The 25,618-nt window shown below is 47.2% G+C and overlaps 1 protein-coding gene across 1 annotated transcript; it reads right to left on the bottom strand.

The window, feature by feature from the left end:
- Nucleotides 1-20,939: 20,939 nt before the first annotated feature.
- On the bottom strand, nt 20,940-23,051 carry LOC125641891 (uncharacterized). The gene is made up of 2 exons (XM_048862431.2): nt 22,069-23,051; nt 20,940-21,477 (listed from the first exon to the last, which is right to left on the bottom strand). The coding sequence occupies exons 1-2, from the start codon at nt 22,496-22,498 to the stop codon at nt 20,957-20,959; spliced, it is 951 nt and encodes a 316-aa protein (XP_048718388.2). The 5' UTR covers nt 22,499-23,051; the 3' UTR covers nt 20,940-20,956.
- Between the last annotated feature and the right edge of the window lie 2,567 nt (nt 23,052-25,618).

Below are 25,618 nucleotides of genomic sequence, written 5' to 3'. Positions count from 1 at the left end.
GTCCCCATCCTGTTCTGTTCAGCAGCCCTCTCACTGCTGTGGAGCCCTGGCACTCCTACAAAAGCACTGCAGTTCCTAGAGAAGCCCTAAGGACTGGAGATCTTGAGGTCAGACAGGTCTAGGTAGGGCCCAGAGAGGCTGGGCCAGAGAGAGAGATGGAGTAGGTCTGAGCTGGCAGGTGAGATCACTGCTGATTATAATAAGGGCCCTGATGTCCCATCTGTGCCATGTTGTGTTTGGCAGCTTAAGTGGCAAGACTGGGCTGCACTGGGCCTCTCAAAGTCTTAGCTCCAATTTGCACAATGTTTGCATTGTATTATTATCTGTCCACATTACCGTGGCGCCTCAGTGCCCTGGCCATGGATGAGGACTTACTGACTTGCAAAATCTGACCTACTCCCAGGGTGCTGGCAAGGGAGGCATCTCTTAATGTCCAGGCAGATGGTACCTTGCCCTGCTGTGTGGCAGCACTAGGGGCCACTTCCCTTTATTTCTCTGCGGGGGGGATGAGCCATCCCTTCTCTCTTTTTCAGCACTTCCCATTAGCCTTGCCTCTCTGCGGGGAATCCTCTGCATATTTTCTCTGATCTTCCACCCCAGAGCTCTTCTCTCCTGCCCAGTCTCGGCCCTCCCTATGAGATCATGGAACTCCTCAGGGCTCTCTCTCCCGTGCCTGACCAGCCCCTAGGTCACTCATTCTCTGCAGAGGGGCTTGTCCATGGAAGGGAGTGAATGACTCTTACACCTGCCTCCAGCATTTGGGGTAGAGAGTGTGTCTCATGGTAGCTGGGAGGAAAACCTGTCCCCTCCTTCCCAAATATCTGATGGCCAACAAAAAAGCCACAGGCTGCAGTGGGCAGGCTGGGGAGCAGCGCAGAAAGCCTCTGGTTCCAGCTAAGCTTGTTTCCTAGTGCTCCACATGTGTGGGTTGGGTGATAGCCAGACTCCTTCAGGATGTGTTAACCTGACTTTGACAGGTGGGTTTATATGGCTGTGTAGTCAGCCTGTAAAGCCGTGAGGACAATGCTGCCACCTTCAGCCTATATCTGTTGCAAAACACACTTCTGTTACTGTAGCACGAAGGTCACAAGGTTAAGCCTTTTTATTTTTTGCATCCGATGAAGTGAGCTGTAGCTCACGAAAGCTCATGCTCAAATAAATTGGTTAGTCTCTAAGGTGCCACAAGTCCTCCTTTTCTTTTATTTTTTGTGTACGTCTAGTGTGGGTTTTGTGACAATTGGAAAACTGAGCACTGGAAAACTGGATTTCCACACTGCCCAGGTGGAGCTGCCTGGAGGGGAGCGTTGTGACCTCAGAGGTAAATCAGCCTGTCATCACTCCCTCCCTCTAGTTCATTTGGATACTTCAATCTCATTGGCTTAATAAATTCAGCCAATGAAACTGCAGGTCAGGAGCTTTGCCAGGAGTGTGTGTGTTCGGGTTTGGGGGGGTCAGTACTGGAATAGTGGGGGCTGCTGCTGGTCAGGAGCTGTACTGACTGAGTAGGAGAAGAGACTGAGGCCTGATCTACACTAGAAAATTAAGTTGGCTTAGCTATGTCACTCCGGGCTGTGAAAAATTCACCCCCCCAAGTGGCGTAGTTAAGCTGACCTAACGTCCAATGGAAGAATATTTTAATCAACCTAGCTACTACCTCTCATGGAGGTGGATTACCGATGTCGATGGGAGAACCCCTCCCGTAGATAGTGCCTTCACTGAAGCTCTACAGTGGCACAGTTGCACCTGTAGTATTTCAAGTGTAGACTTGCCCTGAGAGAAAGCTGCCCCGGAAGACCCCTGTGGTGGGGGGGCCTCTCTTAGGAGGTGGGAGACCCAAATACAATCATGTTTCTACATCAGACAGAGGGGTGAATTGAACGTCAGTCTGCCATATACTGGAGGAGAGGCCTAACCACGGGGTTAATAGCAGACGGCACCTCCTCTGACCACTAGTCCTGTAAAGATGCCCAGAAATAAGATGTTTCAGGTTGAACAAACTTTTTCATTTGACCCAAAATGGACATTGTTTACACAGTGAAAATTTCAGAATTTTTCACTTCGTTTTGACCTGAACAGTCTGTTTTTCCAGAACTGCCAGCACACCAAAAATCAGTTATTCCCGATCTCTAACACAGCCACACTCCCATGTATCAGAGGAACAGCCGTGTTAGTCTGTATTCGCAAAAAGAAAAGGAGTACTTGTGGCACCTTGTTTCCAGCGAGCTGAGAATGAAAGCGAATGTACGATAAAGAGTTCAGACAAAACCCTTTTGATTGCAATGTAATCCAAGTAAGCGAGCGCATTGCTCTGAGAACAGCTCCCCTGACCGTGCTGTGCCCAGACGTGTGCAGCCTAGCACTGCAGACTGCCAGTTGACACTGGGCCCTGGGGCGGAGCAGACATATCACATGTATTGACTCTTATGCAGCTCCCTTTGCCTCCATCCCAATGTTTTGGGAGGCAAGTGCCTCCTTTTTGCTGCATTTGTGGAGGAGTGTCTGTTGCTCTGGCGCCATGCAGAGCTGTTTGTCCCAGCTGGCCCTCAGCCCCTGGCAGCTTCCCAGAGGGGTCAGCATGGGAAGGAGTGTGGAAGGTGCGACTGTAGGAGAGAACATGCCCAGGGATCACACAGCAGTACAAGTAACCTGTGTTGGGGAGGGTGTGCCCTGTAACCTGTGCCCTGTAACCTGTGTTGGGGAGGGTGTGCCCTGTAACCTGTGCCCTGTAACCTGTGTTGGGGAGGGTGTGCCCTGTAACCTGTGCCCTGTCACCTGTGTTGGGGAGGGTGTGACTAGTGCCAACTTGGCCCTATGGACTGAAGTCTTCCCTCTATCCCAAGAGCTGGCACAGCACAGGGAGTGGCAGTACAAGCTACCCCTCCCACCCTGTGAGTGTCAGAGCACAGGGTGCAAAGGGCTCAGAACACTGCACAGGGGCACGTGCTCAGCACCAAGTGGGGGAGTGATACCGCAGTGAATCCTCGGTTTCCACAAGCGCTTTTCTTTCCCAAGTACAGTGGGGGAATTATGGGGAGTAGGGGGAAGGATTTCTTTCTGAGCATTCGGGCTGGGATTTGCTGTACAGTGTTAATTTCAGATGCATTGGTGCAGGTGCTAATATCCCCAGGCAGGCCGTCCTTCTGCTCTGGATCACCAACTTCTGTGGCCACCATACAGTGAGCAGACTTCTCTGGGGAGAATTGGCCGTTGGTGGGTAACATGGGTAGGAACAGAGGAAGGGCAGGACTCCCAGGAGAAGCCACTCAAATCACTGGGTGGGATTGCTGTAGCATGGCCAGACCCAAGCACTGAAAAGCATGAGATTGATTGTCTTAAAAATCATGAGTGATTTTTTTTTTTAAGTGTGGTGTTGTTCTCTGGCTTCTGGCAAAGTCTTTCGTGTGCACTAGGTCACATGTTCAGTCTTTTCCCCACAGTCGGGCCTGGTTTAAATTGTGTTGTGTTTCTACACAAAAGCCGGACTTTAAGAAAATCACTAAATAGGGTGAGAGCCAGCAACACTGCAGTTGCACAAGGCAGTGGGGGGAGGGAGAGGGATTAGAAACAGGCAGAGAGTTACTACAAATACCTAGAACCGTCCAGGGCAATTATTAAAATATATTTTAAAAAATGAGAAAGCTGTTGAAAGTAACATTAAGGGATAGGAGACCATTGCCAGGAGAGAGCTCCAGTTTCTCTTTCTTTTTTTCTCTTTCGTTTATTTGCTAACACACCAGGCTTATGTCAGTGCCCTGCTCATTCTGTTTTGATGGTGAAAAGAGCCATTTCTCTCCAGCCTTTGTTCTTGTCTATTTAGCCAGTAAGCTCTTGAAGACAAGGACCATTTCTTATAAGGGCCTATTCTACACTAGAAAAAGTTTGCCAGTGTAGCTATGCCAGCAAACCCTCCTAGTGTCGCTGCAGTTTACACCAGCAAAAAAGTGCTGTTGATGGTCCAGCTGATGTTGGTTTGGTGAGCGATTGAAGCTAGATCAGCAAAAGGACTTTTATGCCAGCAGAACTGTGGGTGGGTGCCAGGATAGAAATGTCACCAAAAAAAGAAGTACACCCCTGACCTGACACTGCTATAGTGGCCCATTGTAGACCTGTCTTAGGTGTATGTACAGCATCTAGTATTCTGGGACCCTGATCCTGGCTTGGACCCAGGGTCCTTTGAAAATACTACTTGTAATTCACAGTAATTGATGGAGGGTCTTCAGCTATCAGATGACATAACACAGCCTGTCTTTTAGCGCCTGATCGTGCAGCAAACTCCATAGGAGCAGCCTCTTGGCTCACAGGAAGAGCCTGCCTGAATTCAGGGTGGTCCCCTGTGGGCATAGAGTCCCACCCATGTAGACTCTTTTAGAATCGGGGCTGTATTTTGGTATAATTCCTAGATGGAAATGCAAGGTTTTCTTTTAAAAAGACCAGTCATAATTTCGCTCCTCTTTCATGTGCTGGTATGCGTGAATTGATATTAGTTATGTTCATTAGCTGTTTGATAAATGAGTAGGAGTGGATCCCATTCAGAACTAAAGTAGGGCCTGATCCTGGATACTATGCCCCCCACCCCCGGAGACAGTCAGTTTGAACCCAGAATTTTTAAATACATACACACACAAAATCTTCTGTCCCTTGAGCTAAAGGAGTAAATGGCAGAGGAGATAGATGGACAGTTAGTCTCTGTGTGGACAAACCACTGGAGGAGGACACCACACACTGCACAGCTGTTTGCTAGACAGCAGTAGAACACTGACTATCAGGATTCCTCATCTTCTGTGTGTGGCTCTGGATAGATACTAGTCTCCTGGGTGGAGAGGTAGTTAGGGACATAATTTGGCAGATTCTTTCTGAAAGGCTTGGATCTCAGGGTATGAGCACCTTCTCTCTTGGAGTTCCTACAACACTGTTTTTCTTTGCGGTATCAGCTTGCCCTATCTTTCAAAGGCCAACTTCAAGAATCTTTTCCTGCTGCTTCAGCCTCTAAATCTCACTCTCCTACTGCTGATGTGTATTATTCATAGCTGCAATTCCCTTATTTAAGAATATAAAATGTCTTGGGACATGAAAGGTGCTATATCAGAGAAACATATTGTGTCACTTTAGGTACACACGTATTTGGAAAGACAAGGATATGAAATTGTCCCATTAAACTCTCCAGAAATAATTGCCCAGGGTGCCCAGCCATGTCCCCCCAGTCTGACATTTTCCCCATCTCCCGTCAGCATCAGGATGAAATTCCCTTTCCTGATTGCAGAATGAAGTCACTAAAGAAACAGACCCCCCTGGCTTACAACAATTATTTCAGGTGACTTTCCATAGGGTAGCTGTCTTTTTTGGAGCTACTGCAGTTTTTAATGTTGTCAGTCCTGCAGATGGCAGCTCTCTAATGATCCACAGAGCCGGTCCAACACAGGCAGCAGAAGCGTAAGCTTCACTCATACTGGCCCCTGAAACTGTGGCTCAGCTCTGCCCAGGAGCGTCCCTGGCAGGGGAGACAGAAGAGCTCTTTCTCTGTGGTCTATTTGACTCTTGTCTCCTCTATTGACACTGCCAACAATGGGCCAATAATCGCCAGTTGTCATGATGGCACTTGTCCACTTAGCTGGAAAGAGCTTCATTGGTTTGGACTTTGGAAGCAGTGAGCTGAAAGTGAATGGCTCCATGCCCCAATGCCAATACCCCAAGCCACTCTCTTGTTTTAACGGGCTGAGTTATGAGAGTGAAAAGTAAAAATATTACTCCTCCCCCATCCCCGGCCCCAGCAAGCTATTAAAAGCTAGAGGAAAAAGGTGACTGTCAGGGTTGGGAGTACTGGAGTCAGCCCAGATTCCACTGATAGTTGGGATTTCCTACTTGAAAAGCAGGGAACATTAACAACTTACACATTTTTGTCCTGACACTCGGGGGCCTGGGAAATGCACTGAATCATTATTAACATGACACAAAGCTTTGGAGAATGCTGGGGTTTGGGGTCAGAGGCATTCAGGGCTGGACTAAATTAGAAACTGAGTTCCCAAGAAGATTACAGACAGTTTTACTATTCTGGAATAAAAAAATATGGACTCAATCCAGGCCAGGCACAAAATATACCCCAAGAGCTGAGGAGTGAGAGAAATTCTAGCGTCCTCTTGGGTGCTGGGGCTCACTAATTCTTATTGCAATCCACAACAAACACAGCCTAGTGGCCATCTGGAAGTGTTCCATGGCTCCGCACAGTTCTAAATCTGATTGGCTGGAGGTGGAGCCTTTGTCCCTCATTGAACAAAACTATGGAGGAGTAGTGGGAGATAATGTGAAAAACTGGGTGGGACCAGGTTGGGAGGGGCAGGAAGAGACAGGATAGTGATGGGGTGGGGGATGGAAAGAACACAACAGCAGTTCCTCCACTCCAAGGACTAGGAGAGGACATGTGGAATTGCCCCTCTGAGCAACCAAAGGGGGGATTACATGTTTGTGCATCAAAGCTAGTAGTTTGAACAGACAGTGATCCCGTGTATGCCCTGCTTTGTTGCAGCTTGCATGGCTCCTCAGACCCGTGCAGGTTGCAGTGGCCCAGTTCTTTAGCATGAACCAGCTCAGTGCCTCGGCAGGCAGGAGGATGTGGTGTGAGCAGGAAAGGAATGTAATTTCGTTCTTTTCTCAGTCATTTCTTCTGTACTGTTTTTTTGCATTAAATTTCATATCTTTTGCTGCTTTTCTTGCCGTTTGTGCTTAAATAGATGGCTTCTTTCCCCTCTGAGTGTCCATCTAGGAGTTCAGGACAGAAGTAGTCTGGGCCAGAGTTCAGGCAAAGGACATCCCTTCAGGCTGTTCAGTGCAGAACTAGCAAGTTCCCTCTGCCCCCCCACCTACTGCAATGGACTCAGAAGGAGCTGATTTGCTCCGCAGATGGATGGCAGTGGGAACCAGTGAGGACCACGAAGAATGTGGTAAGGGCTGTACTTGGGGTGTGGGGTTGGGAGCCCTGTTCTGTGTTGACTCCCTGTTCTATTTGCAGATCTCAGGAGGGACCCATGAATCCTAAAACAATTTCTTCAAATGCAGCCAGTGTGCGAGATTCCAGTGAGTTTCAGCTAACTGGGAAGTTTGAAGAGTCTGTGGTGTCCCCTTACTGAGATCATTTGGGACCAACGGCTGACAGCTATTGTCCCCAAAGGACCCATTAAAAATTAATTTTAAACTAAATTACTAACCTGAAACTAATCATAAACCAATTAACAAACTGACACAGAAATTCCCAGGAAATTCATTCTGTGTTCAGAGAGCAGGAGCTGTGATGTGGGGGCAGACACAGCACAATCTTCAAATAGAACACAGAGGATGAATCCCTGCTTCAAAACTCAGCCTTAACTTTACAGCTGTGACTGGCACCTCCATAATAGCGTTATCTGGCAGCTTGGACAGACAGCTGCAGAGACTTGGCTTGCCTCCTATCTGCAGTAACAGGAGGGGCTGCAGATTAGGATTGAGGGGCACGAGTAGATTTGATTTGGGAAACTAGAAGCAGGAGCAGAGAATGAGACTCAGGTTGGAAGGATGCAGCTAATTGCATAGGAGCCAAGAACATTTAAGGAAACAGCTGTTTGGGGAGAAAATTAAAAAATTGGTAGCAAAAGGGTCATGGTGAAATTAGTGCTGGAGTCATAGCAGGCAGTGCACCTGAGAGGCATTTGCTGCAAGGAAGGGCTAGTGGTAATAATCCCTTTCAGTATAGTTGTGGTCAGATCGCACCTGGAATTTCGGGTCTGCTCCTGCAGTCTGGCAAAGCTCCCATTGACTTCAGAAGTGCAGGTTCTAGCTGTCAGTTCTGGGCATCACCTCACCATACCTTAACTTATACCCTTTACTAACAGGGCAAGTAACGCATGGAAATTAAGAAAGGGATGAGCAGAAGGAATGTTCCAGCAGGGAGATGACCAAGGATGCAGAATAGTCTGCAAATTAAGTGACAAAAGTTCCTTACTTGGAACCTTTTCAACCTGATTGCGCAAAGCACCAAAATAATATTTCAGTAGTGCAAAAGGTACATTTTTACTGTCTAGTAAGACCAAGTTACAGTTTAAACAGACATTAAACAAATGTGCAGAAGGGGGATGCCACACCAGCCTATTTGCTATGTCATCCTTTTCCTGTTGTCAGCCCTCCCCTCCCTTTGCTTTTCCTGGTCGGACCCAATCTAAATATCGCATTTCCCGGTTCCTTCTATTAACCTAATGACCAACTCCCCCATCCCTTCCTCATGGCTTGCCTTCACCTTTGTGACCCACCTGCTGCCACACAGGATGAGATTAGCTAATTACAGAGTCCATGGAAAAGCTGACAGTAAGGCGGAAGCAGCTGTGGGGCACAGGAAGGATGGCCTTGGGCACTGGACTAGGCTACAGGAGACCAATTCCCAGCTCAACCAGCCATCATTAGGCAAGTCACTTAATCCGCCTGTGCTTCAGTTTCCCCATTTGAAAACTGTTATATTTGAAAGGGCTATTTCCCCCCCTTGAGCAGTGTGTGGGTTACTGATGGTGACCTGTTCAGCTAGTACAGCAATGAGGGGTGGGGGAGATGGCCTCTGTAAGTGTTGCTGTGGGGTCTGTGACGTTGCACTCCATATGATTTTATGAAAGTATGCTAATGAGTGTGAATGTATTGTAACTGGAATATGCTTCATGCAAAAGGTCTCTTGTAAGGTATCATTACAAATCATAGAATCATAGAATCATAGAATATCAGGGTTGGAAGGGACCTCAGGAGGTCATCTAGTCCAACCTCCTGCTCAAAGCAGGACCAATCCCCAATTAAATCATCCCAGCCAGGGCTTTGTCAAGCCTGACCTTAAAAACTTCTAAGGAAGGAGATTCTACCACCTCCCTAGGTAACGCATTCCAGTGTTTCACCACCCTCCTAGTGAAGAAGTTTTTCCTAATATCCAACCTAAACCTCCCCTTATAATCTTATAATCTACTGAATGTGTTCATTCTGTTTCTATGAATGTATCATTCTTGTATCTGAAACTAGACATATGAAATATAACTCTGAGGTCCTATTGTAATTATGCAAAGTGTGGGCCATTAATGGTGGTTTGGAATCTTGATGGCTCCCATTAACCAAGACAACTGACTGTAGATGGCTCTATTTACTTGTAAGCCTTCCTGTGAGTCAGGCTGGGAAGAATGAAGGTTTGGGGTCTCACAGGACATGTGACCATGTCACCTGGTACTGGAATCCATCTTAAACCTGGTGCTTTTCCATTTAGAAGGAGGGGTGGGGACCCAGAGAGACAAAAGATTCCTGCCTTGTGCCAAAGCTATAAAAGGGGGTGGAACAGAACAAAGGGGGCTGCAGTCATGAGAAATCCCCTAGCTACCATCTGAGCTGGAACAAGGACTGTACCAGGGGAAAGGATTGGGCCCAGACTAGAAAGGAGTCTAGTCTGTGAAAGAAGCTTATTGGAACATCTCTGAGGGTGAGATTTCATCTGTATTCAGTTTCCTACTGTATTAGGCTTAAACTTGTGTGTTTTATTTTATTTAGCTTGGTAACTTACTTTGTTCTGTCTGTTATTACTTAGAACCACTTAAATCCTACTTTTTATATTTAATAAAATCACTTTTTGCTTATAAATTAACCCAGAGTAAGTAATTAATTCCTGGGGGAGCAAACAGCTGTGCATATCTCTCTATCAGTGTTATAGAGGGCGGACAATTAATGAGTTTACCCTGGATAAGCTTTATACAGAGTAAAACAAATTTATTCGGGGTTTGGGTCCCATTGGGAGCTGGGTATCTGGGTGCTAGAGACAGGAGCACTTTCTAAGCCATTTTCAGTTATGTCTGCAGTTTTTGGGGGAAGTGGTTCAGACCCTGGGTCTGTGTTGGAGCAGACTGGCATGTCTGGCTCAACAAGGCAGGGTTCTGAAGTAGTCTCAGCACATCAGGTGGCAGTCCCAAGGGGGTTTCTGTGACCCAACCCATCACATTGTCCTTTCCAGCTCTACCTGTTCTGAGGCAGGGAGAGGGAAGCTTGCACAGTGCTTGCCTGCTGTGTACCATAGCTGCCTCTCACCTCCTGGGTTACTAGACCTTACCAAAGCCAGTGCCACTTAAACAGATTCTAAGCACTCACTACAGTTGGTACCACACTGGGAGGAAAAGGGAGCTGAGAACAGAAGCGGTCCTGAACCCCAGTTGCCTAGCAACTTCAGCACTTCCAATTAAGCACCTAGGGTGTTTCAACAGCATGCACATGGCTTCAACATTCTCAGACACATCCTTCCTCCTCCAGGGGCTAGACCTGAATTATTGATTAGCCCACTGGTGTCTGCAATCGGCATTTATAAAGCAGCTCTGCCTCGAGTTACACACAGCTATAATCTCTCCCCGAGGCTGCCTTGCCCTACAGCAGTGCTGCAGGAATGACTGCCAGAGCTGTGTGCTTCCTTCCTTTGTCTTCTTACAGAGCAAATCCAGCCATTACTAGGAATTGTCAAGGCTGATTCCCCACTCTGGCACTTTGAGTGCAGAAGGTGGGGCCCCGCAAGGATTCTAAAAATTAATACTGGCCACTCCAGGCTTGTATTAAACTCCCAAGTTCACAGCTTTCCTCTGATCTTGGATGGGTAGATGCTGCCAAAACCCAAGTGCAAAACCCCTTTGAGAACCCAGGAAGGCGCACTTGGGAATTACTTCCTGTGGGTTACCTCAAGCCCTTTCACCCCCACCCCCTCTGGAGAAGAGCTCAGAAAGAAAAACAAAGGAAATCAGCTGTTACCACCAGCTAATTAAACAACATGTGCACAGACCTCTTAGGACACAAAAATCCAATTCTGTTCTTAAAAAATGTAAATTTTATTAAAAACAAAAAGAAAGAAAATACATCTGGAAACTCAGGCTATTGCTAGATTTTAACCCCCCCCCCCAAGGATTAATCATCAAGAATAACGTTCTTGAGGTCCAGCTTCAAGGTTACAAGCAAAACGAAAGCATTTGGGGTTAGCACAGAGGAGTCCACAAACCTTATAGAAATAAATGGAGATAAACCTGATCACATCTTCTTCGACATTTTCTGATCTACTTATATATCTGGGGTTTCAAATGAGTAGTTTCTAGGTATGATACCAATGATTTTTCATACCTGGCTCCAAGCTTCTTACAGCATAATTACAGCCCTATCTGCCTCTCTTCGAGAACAACAACGGAGAGACAAATGGGGAGTCTTGTTTCAATTTTAAAAAGTTCTAGCCTTCCCATTGGCTCTTTTGGCCAGGTGCCCACTCAATTCCTTTTACCTATGCATTGCAGTGACTTTTAACCCTTTACAGGTAAAGCAAGTAGAGAACAGCTACTAAGAGGGATTTTATAGCTAACTGGCTGGCTGGGTCCATAAAAGGGATCTACCGCCCCCCCTTCATTTATCACAGGAGTAAACAGTAAGATGGAGAGCCCTTCTCTAGTATCCACAGAGCAGTGGCAATGTCTGAATCACCAAAACCCTTTCTCCGAGGTGGCTCAAGGGCATGACAACAGAACAGTTATGGTGAGGGGTGTTCTCCTGCTGTGCCCTGTTCTCCTGCTGTAATAATATCCCTACTGTTTACATGATATTCCTAACCCAGACAGATTCAGCAAGTGCATCCTGTTTCTGCCAAGGGGAACCCTTTCCATGTGCTGTCCAAACACCTGCAGGGGGCGGATCCTCACATCAGTGATTTTGACACTGATGGTGATGCGGCGCTTGGCTTTTCACAAATCCCCTGGTGGTGTGCTGGCACAGCTCTGGGAGCAATGTGCTCAAGTGTCAGTTCTCAACTGGCCACAATCTCCAGATCTGTGACTGGGGGCAGCACCCAGAGTGAGATCAGAGAGCCACATTCTGTTTAACAATCACAGCAGAGCCCCTGGTAACTGGAAAACTGGAGCAGGAGAACATGATGCATGTTGATTTCATTGTGGCTGTAAGAAGCATTTATCGCTGTAATAGTCCGCTGCGCTTTAGGTGCCAAACAGCTTCTTCAGAACTGGAGCATGTGCCATGGCCTCCTGCAGCAGCCGATGTGGCTTTCCAGAGAGCAGCCTCAAGACCAAATGTACTTAGAGGAAAGCCTGAATGAGAAAACATATCTTGCATCTTATTCCAACCACGACCAGGCTCTCATATTTCTGCTGGGATTGCCCCCTGCTTCTCTGATGGTCTCATCACACAGGTATCAACACTTGGGTCTCAGGTCTCCAGTGGCAGACAGTTCCAAAGCTCCCTATTAGAATTTCTACCCTTGTGAAGCGCTGGCGGTCGGCCAGGAGCTGAGCCCTTGCCCTGTGTTCTGGTCCAATGGCCCCTGCCCCTGCTCCCTCAGTCACTTCTTTCTGTGTTCAGCTAAGGAGCATCCCACCCCCCAATCAGCACTGCAACCTCTCAGGCTGGCTCCAGCTCCCTGCTGTCCCTGCAAACTTGGGTTTTAATTTAGAGGGTGATTCTGTGTCTCTTGCTTGGCTTGCACTTCAGTTCCCTGGTGTGCCTCCTCTCAGCGCCAGTTTCCTTTTATCTACGGCTCTGAGATGTCAGTGCCTTCGAGGAGAGGAGGGTTTTCGGCCACTGCAGTTCACATGCATCTGCGATTTTGCTGAGCTGCAGATTGTTTAACTGGTCTTTGCCCTCGAAGGTCGATATTCCTTTGGCGCTTGATGCACTGATTGTCTCAATGCTTTGCTGACAGTTTTCCCTTCCCGCTGTCCAAGTTCTCAATGTTTACCGGAAGTGTCGAGTTCCCTGTCCTTTTGGCGCCTTCTTGCTTTGTGGAGTCCATAGTCTTTTGTGACTGGACCTGTCTAGAAGAAGAGAAATGAGACACAGTGATGTTCAGAGGTTAAGAGTGGTAGGGTAGTACAGTGATCATCCCTGCCCCGGAGACTTTTCCCCAAGCTCTCTGGAGAAAGAGCTCCTTGGGATTTCTGGAGGCCTCCAGCTAAGACCAGTCTGTGTGATGATGCTAGTCTACAGTGCTTTGAAGGCTCTTTCTCAATGTGGTATTTGACCCAGTGTGTGTTTCTTGCCCTAGTAAGCAGAGGCTTCAACAAGGAAAGGTGCCGAGGTTCAGGATATTGGCCCAGGACCATCCTTCAAATCTTGAATCTCTGTGTACATATTGTGACAGGGTCGGGCCGGATGGCTACAGGAGAGTAATAGAAGGCAGATATATTAGCCCCAGGTTAAGTAGGTCCCTTTTCCCTGGGTAAGGTAACAGGGAAGGTTCCAGAACAATCAGGAACCTTCTGGAGACAATTAAGACAGGCTGATTAGAACATCTGCAGCCAATCAAGAAGCTGCTAGAATCAATTAAGGCAGGCTAATCAGGGCACCTGGGTTTAAAAAGGAGCTCACTTCAGTTTGTGGTGCACGTGTGAGGAGCTGGGAGCAAGAGGTGCTAGGAGCTAAGAGTGAGAACGCATACTGTTGGAGGACTGAGGAGTACAAGGATTATCAGACACCAGGAGGAAGGTCCTATGGTGAGGATAAAGAAGGTGTTGGGAGGAGGCCATGGGGAAGTAGCCCAGGGAGTTGTAGCTGTCGCACAGCTGTTCCAGGAGGCACTCTAGACAGCTGCATTCCACAGGGCCCTGGGCTGGAACCCGGAGTAGAGGGCAGGCCCAGGTTCCCCCCAAACCTCCCAACTCCTGGTCAGACACAAGAGGAGTTGACCTGGACTGTGGGTTCATGAAAACAGCCAAACTGAGGGCTGCCGTGAAGCTCCAAGGCGAGCAAATCCGCCAATAAGTGCAAGACCCATCAAGGTAGAGGAGGAACTTTGTCACAGTAGGTCTATAGCTCTCTTTGTCGTAGTATCTGAGAACCTCACAGTCATTCACTGATTGTATCTTCACAGCACACCTGTGAAAGAGGGGAATGTTAGGCCCATTTTACAGCTGGAGAAGTGAGACACGGTGATTACAGGACTTGCCCAAGGTTACACAAGAAATCTGTGGCTTAGCCAGGTCTTCTGAGTCCCAATCCAGTGCCTTATGCTCCAGACCACCCTTCCCACTCATGTGGCACTTGGATTAAGGACACATTGAGGACAGGGGAGTGGTATGGCCTCCTGATGAGACTTGTGTGACCTGAGAAGAAAAGTATCGGAGGGGTAGCTGTGTTAGTCTGGATCTGTAAAAGCGGCAAAGAGTCCTGTGGCACCTGATAGACTAACAGACGTATTGGAGCATAAGCTTTCATGGGTGAATACCCACTTCGTTGGATGCATGTAGTGGAAATTTCCAGAGGCAGGTTGATTCTTGCTTGCATATTTATACCTGCCTCTGGAAATTTCCACTACATGCACCCGACTAAGTGCGTATTCACCCATAAAAGCTTATGCTCCAATATGTCTGTTAGTCTATAAGGTGCCATAGGACTCTTTGCCACTGAGAAGAAAAAATGATGAAATAACTAATTTATATTTTAAAATCAGTTTCCTTGAGTCTGTGACCAGAAATGTTAAAATGGAACCACTATAAACCTCCGGCTATCACAGGGATTTTAGCCATCCTTACAGCCTTATACAATCCACTGAATAATACAGATACTTTTCACATCTTGATTGGACAAACAGGTGATAATGAAGCACCATTCACCAATCTTCATAAAGATTCTGTGACCCGCCACTTATAGAAGTATTAGTAGATGCAGATTCATTATGTTTTTGGATTTGGCCACGCCACTCCCATTGAAATGAATGCCCAACTTCAGTCCCTTAACACAGTCTTGAAAATTTCAGCCTCTCTCTATAAACAACCCTCCGAGGTCCAGAACATCATTGTTAAGCTCAGACCTGAAGAAAAGCTCCGTGAAGCTCAAAAGCCTGTCTCTCTCGCCAACAGACATTGTTCCAATAAAAGATATTACCTCCCCGACCTTGCCTCTCATTGTATAGTGCCGACTTGAGGAATAACAATTAGTGTTGTGACAAGGCATCATGCATACAACTGATATATTTTTTTTAATTAAAGCTAATGTTGAAATTATATAATACATAGGTTTGAGAAAAGAGTGTCTCTAAATCTGGGTATAGTGCTAGATTATCCACAAAGTTTGTTTTTAAAAGTCATATGATTCCAATATGATACAAATAGTACATAATCAGCAATAACCCAGATTTAGGTGAATAAATTTAAGAATACAGTTTAGATATTAGCATCCAAGTATTTGGGTACATCACTCATGAAAAGTTGTACAGAGATTTTTTTGTGGAAAGCAAAATATATCAATGAGTGAAGATTGTCCCTCAGTATTTGAGAATTAGGTAGTTTTGTCCATTTAGAAAATACAATCTATCAGGGAAGTATTTCAGTTACTTTCCCCACTGCGCTTCTCATCGGCACTCCAGCTCATCCCTCCTGGTATTGCCGATGTCCAGTGATGTGTTCTATGTAGATGTCTCTTGACCATCTGATGGCATCCAACACCATGAGTTGCTGCATCAGCTGAGTGTAGGGTTGACCGATTTCTACATGCAAGTCTGTACAAATTCTTCAGCTGTAGAATGCAAACTTCTACAGGACCTTACAAAGCGCAGATGACAAAGGGAAGATGAGGATGGGAGTGATATGGACAATCGACTTTGATATACTGGCTTTTCAAACCTTAGAACAGCCTGGACCTGACAACTTCCACTAGCCCTAAAAAAACATTCTTGATCTTAAATAAAAAGAAAAGGAGTACTTGTGGCGCCTCAGAGACTAACCAATTTATTTGAGCATAAGCTTCCGTGAGCTACAGCTCACTTCATCGGATGCATACTGTGGAAAATACAGAAGACGTTTTTATACACACAAACCATGAAAAAATGGGTGATTATCATTACAAAAGGTTTTCTCTCCCCCCACCCCACTCTCCTGTTGGTAATAGCTTATCTAAAGTGATCACTCTCCTTACAATATGTATGATAATCAAGGTGGGCCATTTCCAGCACAACTCCAGGGTTTAACAAGAACGTCTGAGGAAGGGGGGGGTTGGAAAAAACAAGGGGAAATAGGTTACCTTGCATAATGACTTAGCCACTCCCAGTCTCTATTCAAGCCTAAGTTAATTGTATCCAATTTGCAAATGAATTCCAATTCAGCAGTCTCTCGCTGGGGTCTGGATTTGAAGCTTTTCTGTTGTAATATCGCAACTTTCATGTCTGTAATTGCGTGACCAGAGAGATTGAAGTGTTCTCCGACTGGTTTATGAATGTTATAATTCTTGACATCTGATTTGTGTCCATTTATTCTTTTACGTAGAGACTGTCCAGTTTGACCAATGTACATGGCAGAGGGGCATTGCTGGCACATGATGGCATATATCACATTGGTGGATGTGCAGGTGAACAAGCCTCTGATAGTGTGGCTGATGTTATTAGGCCCTGTGATGGTGTCCCCTGAATAGATATGTGGGCACAGTTGGCTTTGTTGCAAGGATAGGTTCCTGGGTTAGTGGTTCTGTTGTGTGGTATGTGGTTGCTGGTGAGTATTTGCTTCAGGTTGTGGGGCTGTCTGTAGGCAAGGACTGGCCTGTCTCCCAAGATTTGTGAGAGTGTTGGGTCATCCTTCAGGATAGGTTGTAGATTCTTGATAATGCGTTGGAGGGGTTTTAGTTGGGGGCTGAAGGTGACGGCTAGTGGCGTTCTGTTATTTTCTTTGTTAGGCCTGTCCTGTAGTAGGTGACTTCTGGGAACTCTTCTGGCTCTATCAATCTGTTTCTTCACTTCTGCAGGTGGGTATTGTAGTTGTAAGAATGCTTGATAGAGATCTTGTAGGTATTTGTCTCTGTCTGAGGGGTTGGAGCAAATGCGGTTGTATCGCAGAGCTTGGCTGTAGACAATGGATCGTGTGGTGTGGCCAGGGTGAAAGCTGGAGGCATGTAGGTAGGAATAGTGGTCAGTAGGTTTCTGGTATAGGGTGGTGTTTATGTGACCATCGTTTATTAGCACTGTAGTGTCCAGAAAGAGGATCTCTTGTGTGGACTGGACCAGGCTGAGGTTGATGGTGGGATGGAAATTGTTGAAATCATGGTGGAATTCCTCAAGGGCTTCTTTTCCATGGGTCCAGATGATAAAGATGACATCAATATAGCGCAAGTAGAGTAGGGATGTTAGGGGACAAGAGCTGAGGAAGCATTGTTCTAAGTCAGCCATAAAAATGTTGGAGAGTGATCACTTTAGATAAGCTATTACCAACAGGAGAGCGGGGTTGTTTTTTTTTTGGGGGGGGGGTGGGGAGTGGAGAAAACCTGGATTTGTGCTGGAAATGGCCCACCTTGATGATCATACACATTGTAAGGAGAGTGATCACTGTACATAAGCTATTACCAGCAGGAGAGTGGGGTGGGGTAGAGAAAACCTTTTGTAGTGATAATCACCCATTTTTTCATGGTTTGTGTGTATAAAAACGTCTTCTGTATTTTCCACAGTATGCATCCGATGAAGTGAGCAGTAGTTCACGAAAGCTTATGCTCAAATAAATTGGTTAGTCTCTAAGGTGCCACAAGTACTCCTTTTCTTTCTGCAAATACAGACTAACATGGCTGTTACTCTGAAATTGATCTTAAATATCAGAGGGATCTTCTGCAACCAGCTGCATGACTAAAGGGCTGAAGGATATGCAAAAGGAAAGAAGACTGGAAACTGGCGTCACTGAAGCGCAGAGTTAAAAGTTCTTTCTGCTGACAGAACTCCACATAGCTCTCCAGCCACAATGCAGGCTAACTCCTGTGTTAACTCCATGGAAGGCCGGTGCGACTCAGTTGTGCACCCAGATGGGAACTGCTCTAATTTCAGAAGGGAGTTCATAGAATCAAAGAATCATAGACAATTAGGGTTGGAAGAAACCTCAAGAGGTCATCTAGTCCAACCCCCTGCTCAAAGCAGGACTAAATCGTCCCAGCCAGGGCTTTGTCAAGCTGAGCCTTATAAACCTCTAAGGATGGAGATTCCACCACCTCCCTAGGTAACCCATTCCAGTTATTGTGTTTGAACCAGTCCACTGCCATGCAGCTCACACAGAGCGCAACATCAACCTCTGGCTCTCACAGTGTTGGCACCTCTGACCCATGCTCACCCTGCCAAGGCTCTGTCAGACCGCCTGTCTGACACCCACACTGTCTGTCTTTGGGTATGTCTACACTACGGAATAAGGTCGAATGTATAGAAGTCGGTTTTTTAGAAATCGGTTTTATATATTCGAGTGTGTGTGTCCCCACAGAAAATGCTCTAAGTGCATTAAGTGCATTAACTCGGCGGAGTGCTTCCACAGTACCGAGGCTAGAGTCGACTTCCGGAGCATTGCACTGTGGATAGCTATCGCACAGTTCCCGCAGTCTCCGCTGCTCATTGGAATTCTGGGTTGAGATCTCAATGCCTGATGGGGCTAAAACATTGTCACGGGTGGTTCTGGGTACATATCGTCAGGCCCCCGTTCCCTCCCTCCCTCCGTGAAAGTAAGGGCAGTCAATCGTTTCGCGCCTTTTTTCCTGAGTTACCTGTGCAGACGCCATATCACGGCAAGCATGGAGCCCGCTCAGGTAACCGTCACCCTATGTCTCCTGAGTGCTGGCAGACGCGGTACGGCATTGCTACACAGTAGCAGCAACCCCTTGCCTTGTGGCAGCAGATGGTACAGTACGACTGGTAGCCGTCATCGTCATGTCCGAGGTGCTCCTGGCCACGTCGGCTGGGAGCGCCTGGGCAGACATGGGTGCAGGGACTAAATTTGGAGTGACTTGACCAGGTCATTCTCTTTAGTCCTGCAGTCAGTCCTATTGAACCCTCTTATGGTGAGCAGGCAGGCGATACGGATTGCTAGCAGTTGTACTGTACCATCTTCTGCCGGGCAGGCAAGAGATGAGGATTGCTAGCAGTTGTATTGTACCATCTTCTGCCAGGCAGGCAAGAGATTGAGGATGGCTAGCAGTCATACTGTACCATCTTCTGCCGAGCAGCCATGAGATGTGGATGGCATGCAGTCCTTCTGCACCGTCTGCTGCCAGCCAAAGATGTAAAAGATAGATGGAGTGGATCAAAACAAGAAATAGACCAGATCTGTTTTGTACTCATTTGCCTCCTCCCCTGTCTAGGGGACTCATTCCTCTAGGTCACATTGCAGTCACTCACAGAGAAGGTGCAGCGAGGTAAATCTAGCCATGTATCAATCAGAGGCCAGGCTAACCTCCTTGTTCCAATAAGAACAATAACTTAGGTGCACCATTTCTTATTGGAACCCTCCGTGAAGTCCAGCCTGAAATACTCCTTGATGTACAGGCACACCCTTTGTTGATTTTAGCTCCCTGAAGCCAACCCTGTAAGCCGTGTCGTCAGTCGCCCCTCCCTCCATCAGAGCAACGGCAGACAATCATTCCGCGCCTTTTTTCTGTGCGGACGCCATACCAAGGCAAGCATGGAGGCCGCTCAGCTCACTTTGGCAATTAGGAGCACATTAAACACCACACGCATTATCCAGCAGTATATGCAGCACCAGAACCTGACAAAGCGATACTGGGTGAGGAGGCGACGTCAGTGCGGTCACGTGAGTGATCAGGACATGGACACAGATTTCTCTGAGAGCATGGGCCCTGCCAATGCATGCATCATGGTGCTAATGGGGCAGGTTCATGCTGTGGAAAGCCGATTCTGGGCTCGGGAAACAAGCACAGACTGGTGGGACCGCATAGTGTTGCAGGTCTGGGACGATTCCCAGTGGCTGCGAAACTTTCGCATGCGTAAGGGCACTTTCATGGAACTTTGTGACTTGCTTTCCCCTGCCCTGAAGCGCATGAATACCAAGATGAGAGCAGCCCTCACAGTTGAGAAGCGAGTGGCGATAGCTCTGTGGAAGCTTGCAACGCCAGACAGCTACCGCTCAGTTGGGAATCAATTTGGAGTGAGCAAATCTACTGTGGGGGCTGCTGTGATGCAAGTAGCCCATGCAATCAAAGATCTGCTGATATCAAGGGTAGTGACCCTGGGAAATGTGCAGGTCATAGTGGATGGCTTTGCTGCAATGGGATTCCCTAACTGTGGTGGGGCCATAGACGGAACCCATATCCCTATTTTGGCACCGGAGCACCAAGCCGCCGAGTACATAAACCGCAAGGGGTACTTTTCAATAGTGCTGCAAGCTCTGGTGGATCACAAGGGACGTTTCACCAACATCAACGTGGGATGGCCGGGAAAGGTACATGACGCTCGCATCTTCAGGAACTCTGGTCTGTTTCAAAAGCTGCAGGAAGGGACTTTATTCCCAGACCAGAAAATAACTGTTGGGGATGTTGAAATGCCTATATGTATCCTTGGGGACCCAGCCTACCCCTTAATGCCATGGCTCATGAAGCCATACACAGGCAGCCTGGACAGTAGTCAGGAGCTGTTCAACTACAGGCTGAGCAAGTGCAGAATGGTGGTAGAATGTGCATTTGGACGTTTAAAGGTGCGCTGGCGCAGTTTACTGACTCGCTTAGACCTCAGCTAAACCAATATTCCCACTGTTATTACTGCTTGCTGTGTGCTCCACAATATCTGTGAGAGTAAGGGGGAGACGTTTATGGCGGGGTGGGAGGTTGAGGCAAATCACCTGGCTGCTGGTTATGCGCAGCCAGACACCAGGGTGGTTAGAAGAGCACAGGAGGGCTCGGTACGCATCAGAGAAGCTTTGAAAACCAGTTTCATGACTGGCCAGGCTACGGTGTGAAAGTTCTGTTTGTTTCTCCTTTATGAAACCCCCCGCCCCTTGGTTCACTCTACTTCCCTGTAAGCTAACCACCCTCCCCTCCTCCCTGCAATCACCGCTTGCAGAGGCAATAAAGTCATTGTTGCTTCACATTCATGCATTCTTTATTCATTCATCACACAAATAGGGGGATGACTACCAAGGTAGCCCAGGAGGGGTGGTGGAGGAGGGAAGGAAAATGCCACACAGCACTTTAAAAGTTTACAACTTTAAAATTTATTGAATGACAGCCTTCTTTTTTTTGGGCAATCCTCTGTGGTGGAGTGGCTGGTTGGCCGGAGGCCCCCCCACCGCGTTCTTGGGCGTCTGGGTGTGGAGGCTATGGAACTTGGGGAGGAGGGCGGTTGGTTACACAGGGGCTGTAGTGGCAGTCTGTGCTCCAGCTGCCTTTGCTGCAGCTCAACCATACACTGGAGCATACTGGTTTGGTCCTCCAGCAGCCTCAGCATTGAATCCTGCCTCCTCTCATCACGCTGCCGCCACATTTGAGCTTCAGCCCTGTCTTCAGCCCGCCACTTAGTCTCTTCAGCCCGCCACCTCTCCTCCCGGTCATTTTGTGCTTTCCTGCACTCGGACATTATTTGCCTCCACGCATTCGTCTGTTCTCTGTCAGTGTGGGAGGACAGCATGAGCTCGGAGAACATTTCATCGCGAGTGCGTTTTTTTTTCTTTCTAAGCTTCACTAGCCTCTGGGAAGGAGAAGATCCTGTGATCATTGAAACACATGCAGCTGGTGGAGAAAAAAAAAGGGACAGCGGTATTTAAAAAGACACATTTAATAAAACAGTGGCTACACTCTTTCAGGGTAAACCTTGCTGTTAACATTACATACATAGCACATGTGCTTTCGTTACAAGGTCGCATTTTGCCTCCCCCACCGTGTTTTTGCCTACCCCCTCAACCTTCCCCCCTCCCTGTGGCTAACAGCGGGGAACATTTCTGTTTAGCCACAGGCAAACAGCCCGGCAGGAATGGGCTCCTCTGAGTGTCCCCTGAAGAAAAGCACTCTATTTCAATCAGGTGACCATGAATTATATCTCACTCTCCTGAGGATAACACAGAGAGATAAAGAACGGATGTTGTTTGAACGCCAGCAAACATACACTGCAATGCTTTGTTGTACAATGATTCCCGAGTACGTGTTACTGGCTTGGAGTGGTAAAGTGTCCTACCATGAAGGACGCAATAAGGCTGCCCTCCCCAGAAACCTTTTGCAAAGGCTTTGGGAGTACATCCAGGAGAACCGCGAATGCCAGGGCAAAGTAATCCTTTCACATGCTTGCTTTTAAACCATGTATAGTATTCTAAAAAGTACACTCACCGGAGGTCCCTTCTCCGCCTGCTGGGTCGAGGAGGCAGCCTTGGGTGGGTTCGGGGGGTACTGGCTCCAGGTCCAGGGTGAGAAACAGTTCCTGGCTGTCGGGAAAACCGGTTTCTCCGCTTGCTTGATGTGAGCTATCTACAACCTCCTCCTCCTCATCTTCTTCGTCCCCAAAACCTGCTTCCATATTGCCTCCATCTCCATTGAAGGAGTCAAACAACATGGCTGGGGTAGTGGTGGCTGAACCCCCTAAAATGGCATGCAGCTCATCATAGAAGCGGCATGTTTGGGGCTCTGACCCGGAGCGGCCGTTCGCCTCTCTGGTTTTCTGGTAGGCTTGCCTCAGCTCCTTCAGTTTCATGCGGCACTGCTTCGGGTCCCTGTTATGGCCTCTGTCCTTCATGGGAGATTTTGACAAAGGTTTTGGCATTTCGAAAACTGGAACGGAGTTCTGATAGCATGGATTCCTCTCCCCAAACAGCGATCAGATCCCGTACCTCCCGTTCGGTCCATGCTGGAGCTCTTTTGCGATTCTGGGACTCCATCATGGTCACCTCTGCTGATGAGCTCTGCATGGTCACCTGCAGCTTGCCACGCTGGCCAAACAGGAAATGAGATTCAAAAGTTCGCGATTCTTTTCCTGTCTACCTGGCCAGTGCATCTGAGTTGAGAGTGCTGTCCAGAGCGGTCACAATGGAGCACTCTGGGATAGCTCCCGGAGGCCAATACCGTCGAATTGTGTCCACAGTACCCCAAATTCGAGCCGGCAAGGCCGATTTAAGCGCTAATCCACTTGTCAGGGGTGGAGTAAGGAAATCGATTTTAAGAGCCCTTTAAGTCGAAATAAAGGGTTTCATCGTGTGGATGGGTGCAGGTTTACATCGATTTAATGCTGCTAAATTCAACCTAAAGTCCTAGTGTAGACCAGGGCTTTGTGCCATGCAGATTCCAGCACAGCATCAGGGCACTGCACTATTTAGGGATCTCTGACTCCATTCAATGCAGAAGTGGTGTTTGGTTGGGCTGGGTCCTGCTGCTCTGGAGCTTGTTTTGCCTGGAACGATCATGACACCCAGTGGACTGACAGCTCCATTGCAGGCAGAAGTATTCCTGCAAGACACTGATCTCCAGAATAACAGAGCCAACAGCCTCAATCAGATTGAACAATATTCAGAACAGAGAAAGGCACCCTTGTTAAAGTGTGTCAAGTGCTCAGCCTTTTGGAGAAGAGTCCTTTGGCTCTCTCAGGCTCAGTGCCTGCCCTTTGGGACTAGCTTCAGCTTATTTTAAAATCTGTCATTAGATAAGCAAACATTTGCACTGGGCACATTACAGGAGGAAGCACAATGATTACACAGCTCTGTGCTAATCTGAGTGGCTTTCAGCTGCACAATAGCCACACACCTATACTCATGACACAAGTGATAACTGTCAGGGCCAAGCAAGTTAAGATGAGCTCTCTTTCTCTCTGCAGGGTGATTCAAACCAGCGCAAACTTGTGTGCACAGTCCCCTCTGGTTTGTTTTTAAGTTGCATTCCCACCACGCTTCAGTTTTGGGTGATGTCTGCTAGATAAAGAGATAATCATCATGGGACTGACCTGCAGGACCTACTCCCTACTTTCTCTCTCAACAGGGATCAATTGCCCTCTACGTTCAACTCACTGACGTAGATGGGGGAGGAAACTCAAAAGTGGGAGCAAGTTGCAGTGTAATTCTAGGCTTGGAAGTGTGTTCTTCCAAAAGAGTTAGCTCTCTGAAATGTTGCTGCAGTAAAGTATTTAAGTTTTTACTCTTGCTAAGTCCATGCCATCACAGTTTTTGCTTTGTCCAAAGTATTTTCCCCACCCCTTCTCACCGTCCCATTGTGTCTTACTGACCTGGTAAACCCCTTTGACGTAAAATGCCCCCTCTGCCTCGTCTTCCCATTCTATCTCCCCTTCAGGGATTGTGCCGGCCATATGGACAAGCATTCCCCCCACTCAGTTTTCAGTTGTGCCTCCACTAGGTCAGATTCTGCTAATTTCCAAGTGGCCCATCTAGTTCTTCCTGCTTATTGCAAGAGCTCATGGAACTGGGCATCTGTAGAGCAGCCCTGGGTCTCCTGTGAGCAAAGTGTGCCAGTCCCTTCTCCCCTGGGCTTTTGCAGGAAGGGGGATCGGACTCTGAGTCGGTCCCAGGAACTGCTACTTTTAGAGACGCACCCCCATAACATTTTCTGGAGGAGCTTCCTGTCTCATCTCAGCATCAAGAAGTCATCTTGCCTGCACAGAGCCCAGCAATGTGATGTCAGGGTGAGGTCAGCACAGTGCCGGAGTGAGAGCAGGGCAGCTGGATGCTCCGTGTCTTGGCCATGGCGACACAACATGGAAAGGGAGGGAGCGACAAAATGCAAATATAAAGAAGTGGCAAGAGCTGAGAGAGAGGAGCTCAGACAAATCCCTGCCAGGAGGTAAGGGGCCTTCTCCTGTGACGGGTGACTAGAATGCTCAGTGAGGTGTATGTGTGAGTGGGTGGGGGAACAAGCTCATAAATCCCCAGATCACTGTGGCTGGTTCAAAGGGAAACGTTTCCAGAGTTCTACTGTTTTTGACAGAAGGGGAGTTGGACAGTTACACTCATTATCTTGCAGATATCAGCATTGTACCTTTATTTGCAAGGTCCAAGCCCCTATTTTATGTGGCCAAACATAAACTATGTTTTAGCCAGGGTATCCAGCAGGGTTAGAATGTGGGGGCTAACATAGAGCATGCTTTTTAGACCCAATCTTGCAAACGTCTGCAGAGGAGTACAGCTGAAATTTTTTGACCAAAAAGCTTTTTAATTGGAAATTTTTATTTTTCCTTTTTAAAAATTAAAATTTATGTGACGTACTGTTTCCAGTTTTTTTCCAGTAATATTTTTGGCCACATTTTGAAGGGAATTTTTGATCCTAAACATTATCAATAGAGTAACTGACATTTTTTACTCAAAAAGAAGCAGGATTTTGACAAACAAAAAATTTCCATAATGGTCCAAAAATATTTTTGATAAAAGTATTTAACACAATTTTGAAAAAACGAGATGTGGGTCCCTTTGCAGCCCAGCAAAATGGAAACATTTTTAAAAAAAAATTTCTGACTTTCTTTTTAAATTTTCCAGCAGCTCTATATGTAAGTAACTTACTTGGTCAAGTAGTTTCACTGAAGTCAATGGAACTACCTTGCCTAAGTAAAGCTATTCACATGCCATTTCAGCCAACTCTACTCCCTTGCATAAATATTTGCAGGATCAGGCACAATAAAAGTAATCCTATAATAACACAACTTTTGTTTGTCGCTCAAATGTTATTTATAGTGTATCTTTTCCTTGCCTATGTGGGCCTAGCTAAGTAGCCATGTTCGAATCCTGGTAGATTCCTATTAGTATTCTAAACCATGTTTTATGTCTGTGTGGCCATTGGATAAATAAGAAAGAGCACTGGAAAGGAAGAATTGTCCGGGGAGTTAGGATGCTAGCCTGGGACTGCGTTATCAGCTATAAGAAAAGGAGTACTTGTGGCACCGTAGAGA

Source organism: Caretta caretta, chromosome 8, assembly GCF_965140235.1.
Source record: "Caretta caretta isolate rCarCar2 chromosome 8, rCarCar1.hap1, whole genome shotgun sequence".
NCBI lineage: Eukaryota > Metazoa > Chordata > Testudines > Cheloniidae > Caretta > Caretta caretta.
Note: the sequence above shows the minus strand (reverse complement) of the source record. Positions and strands in the feature narration are given on the sequence as shown.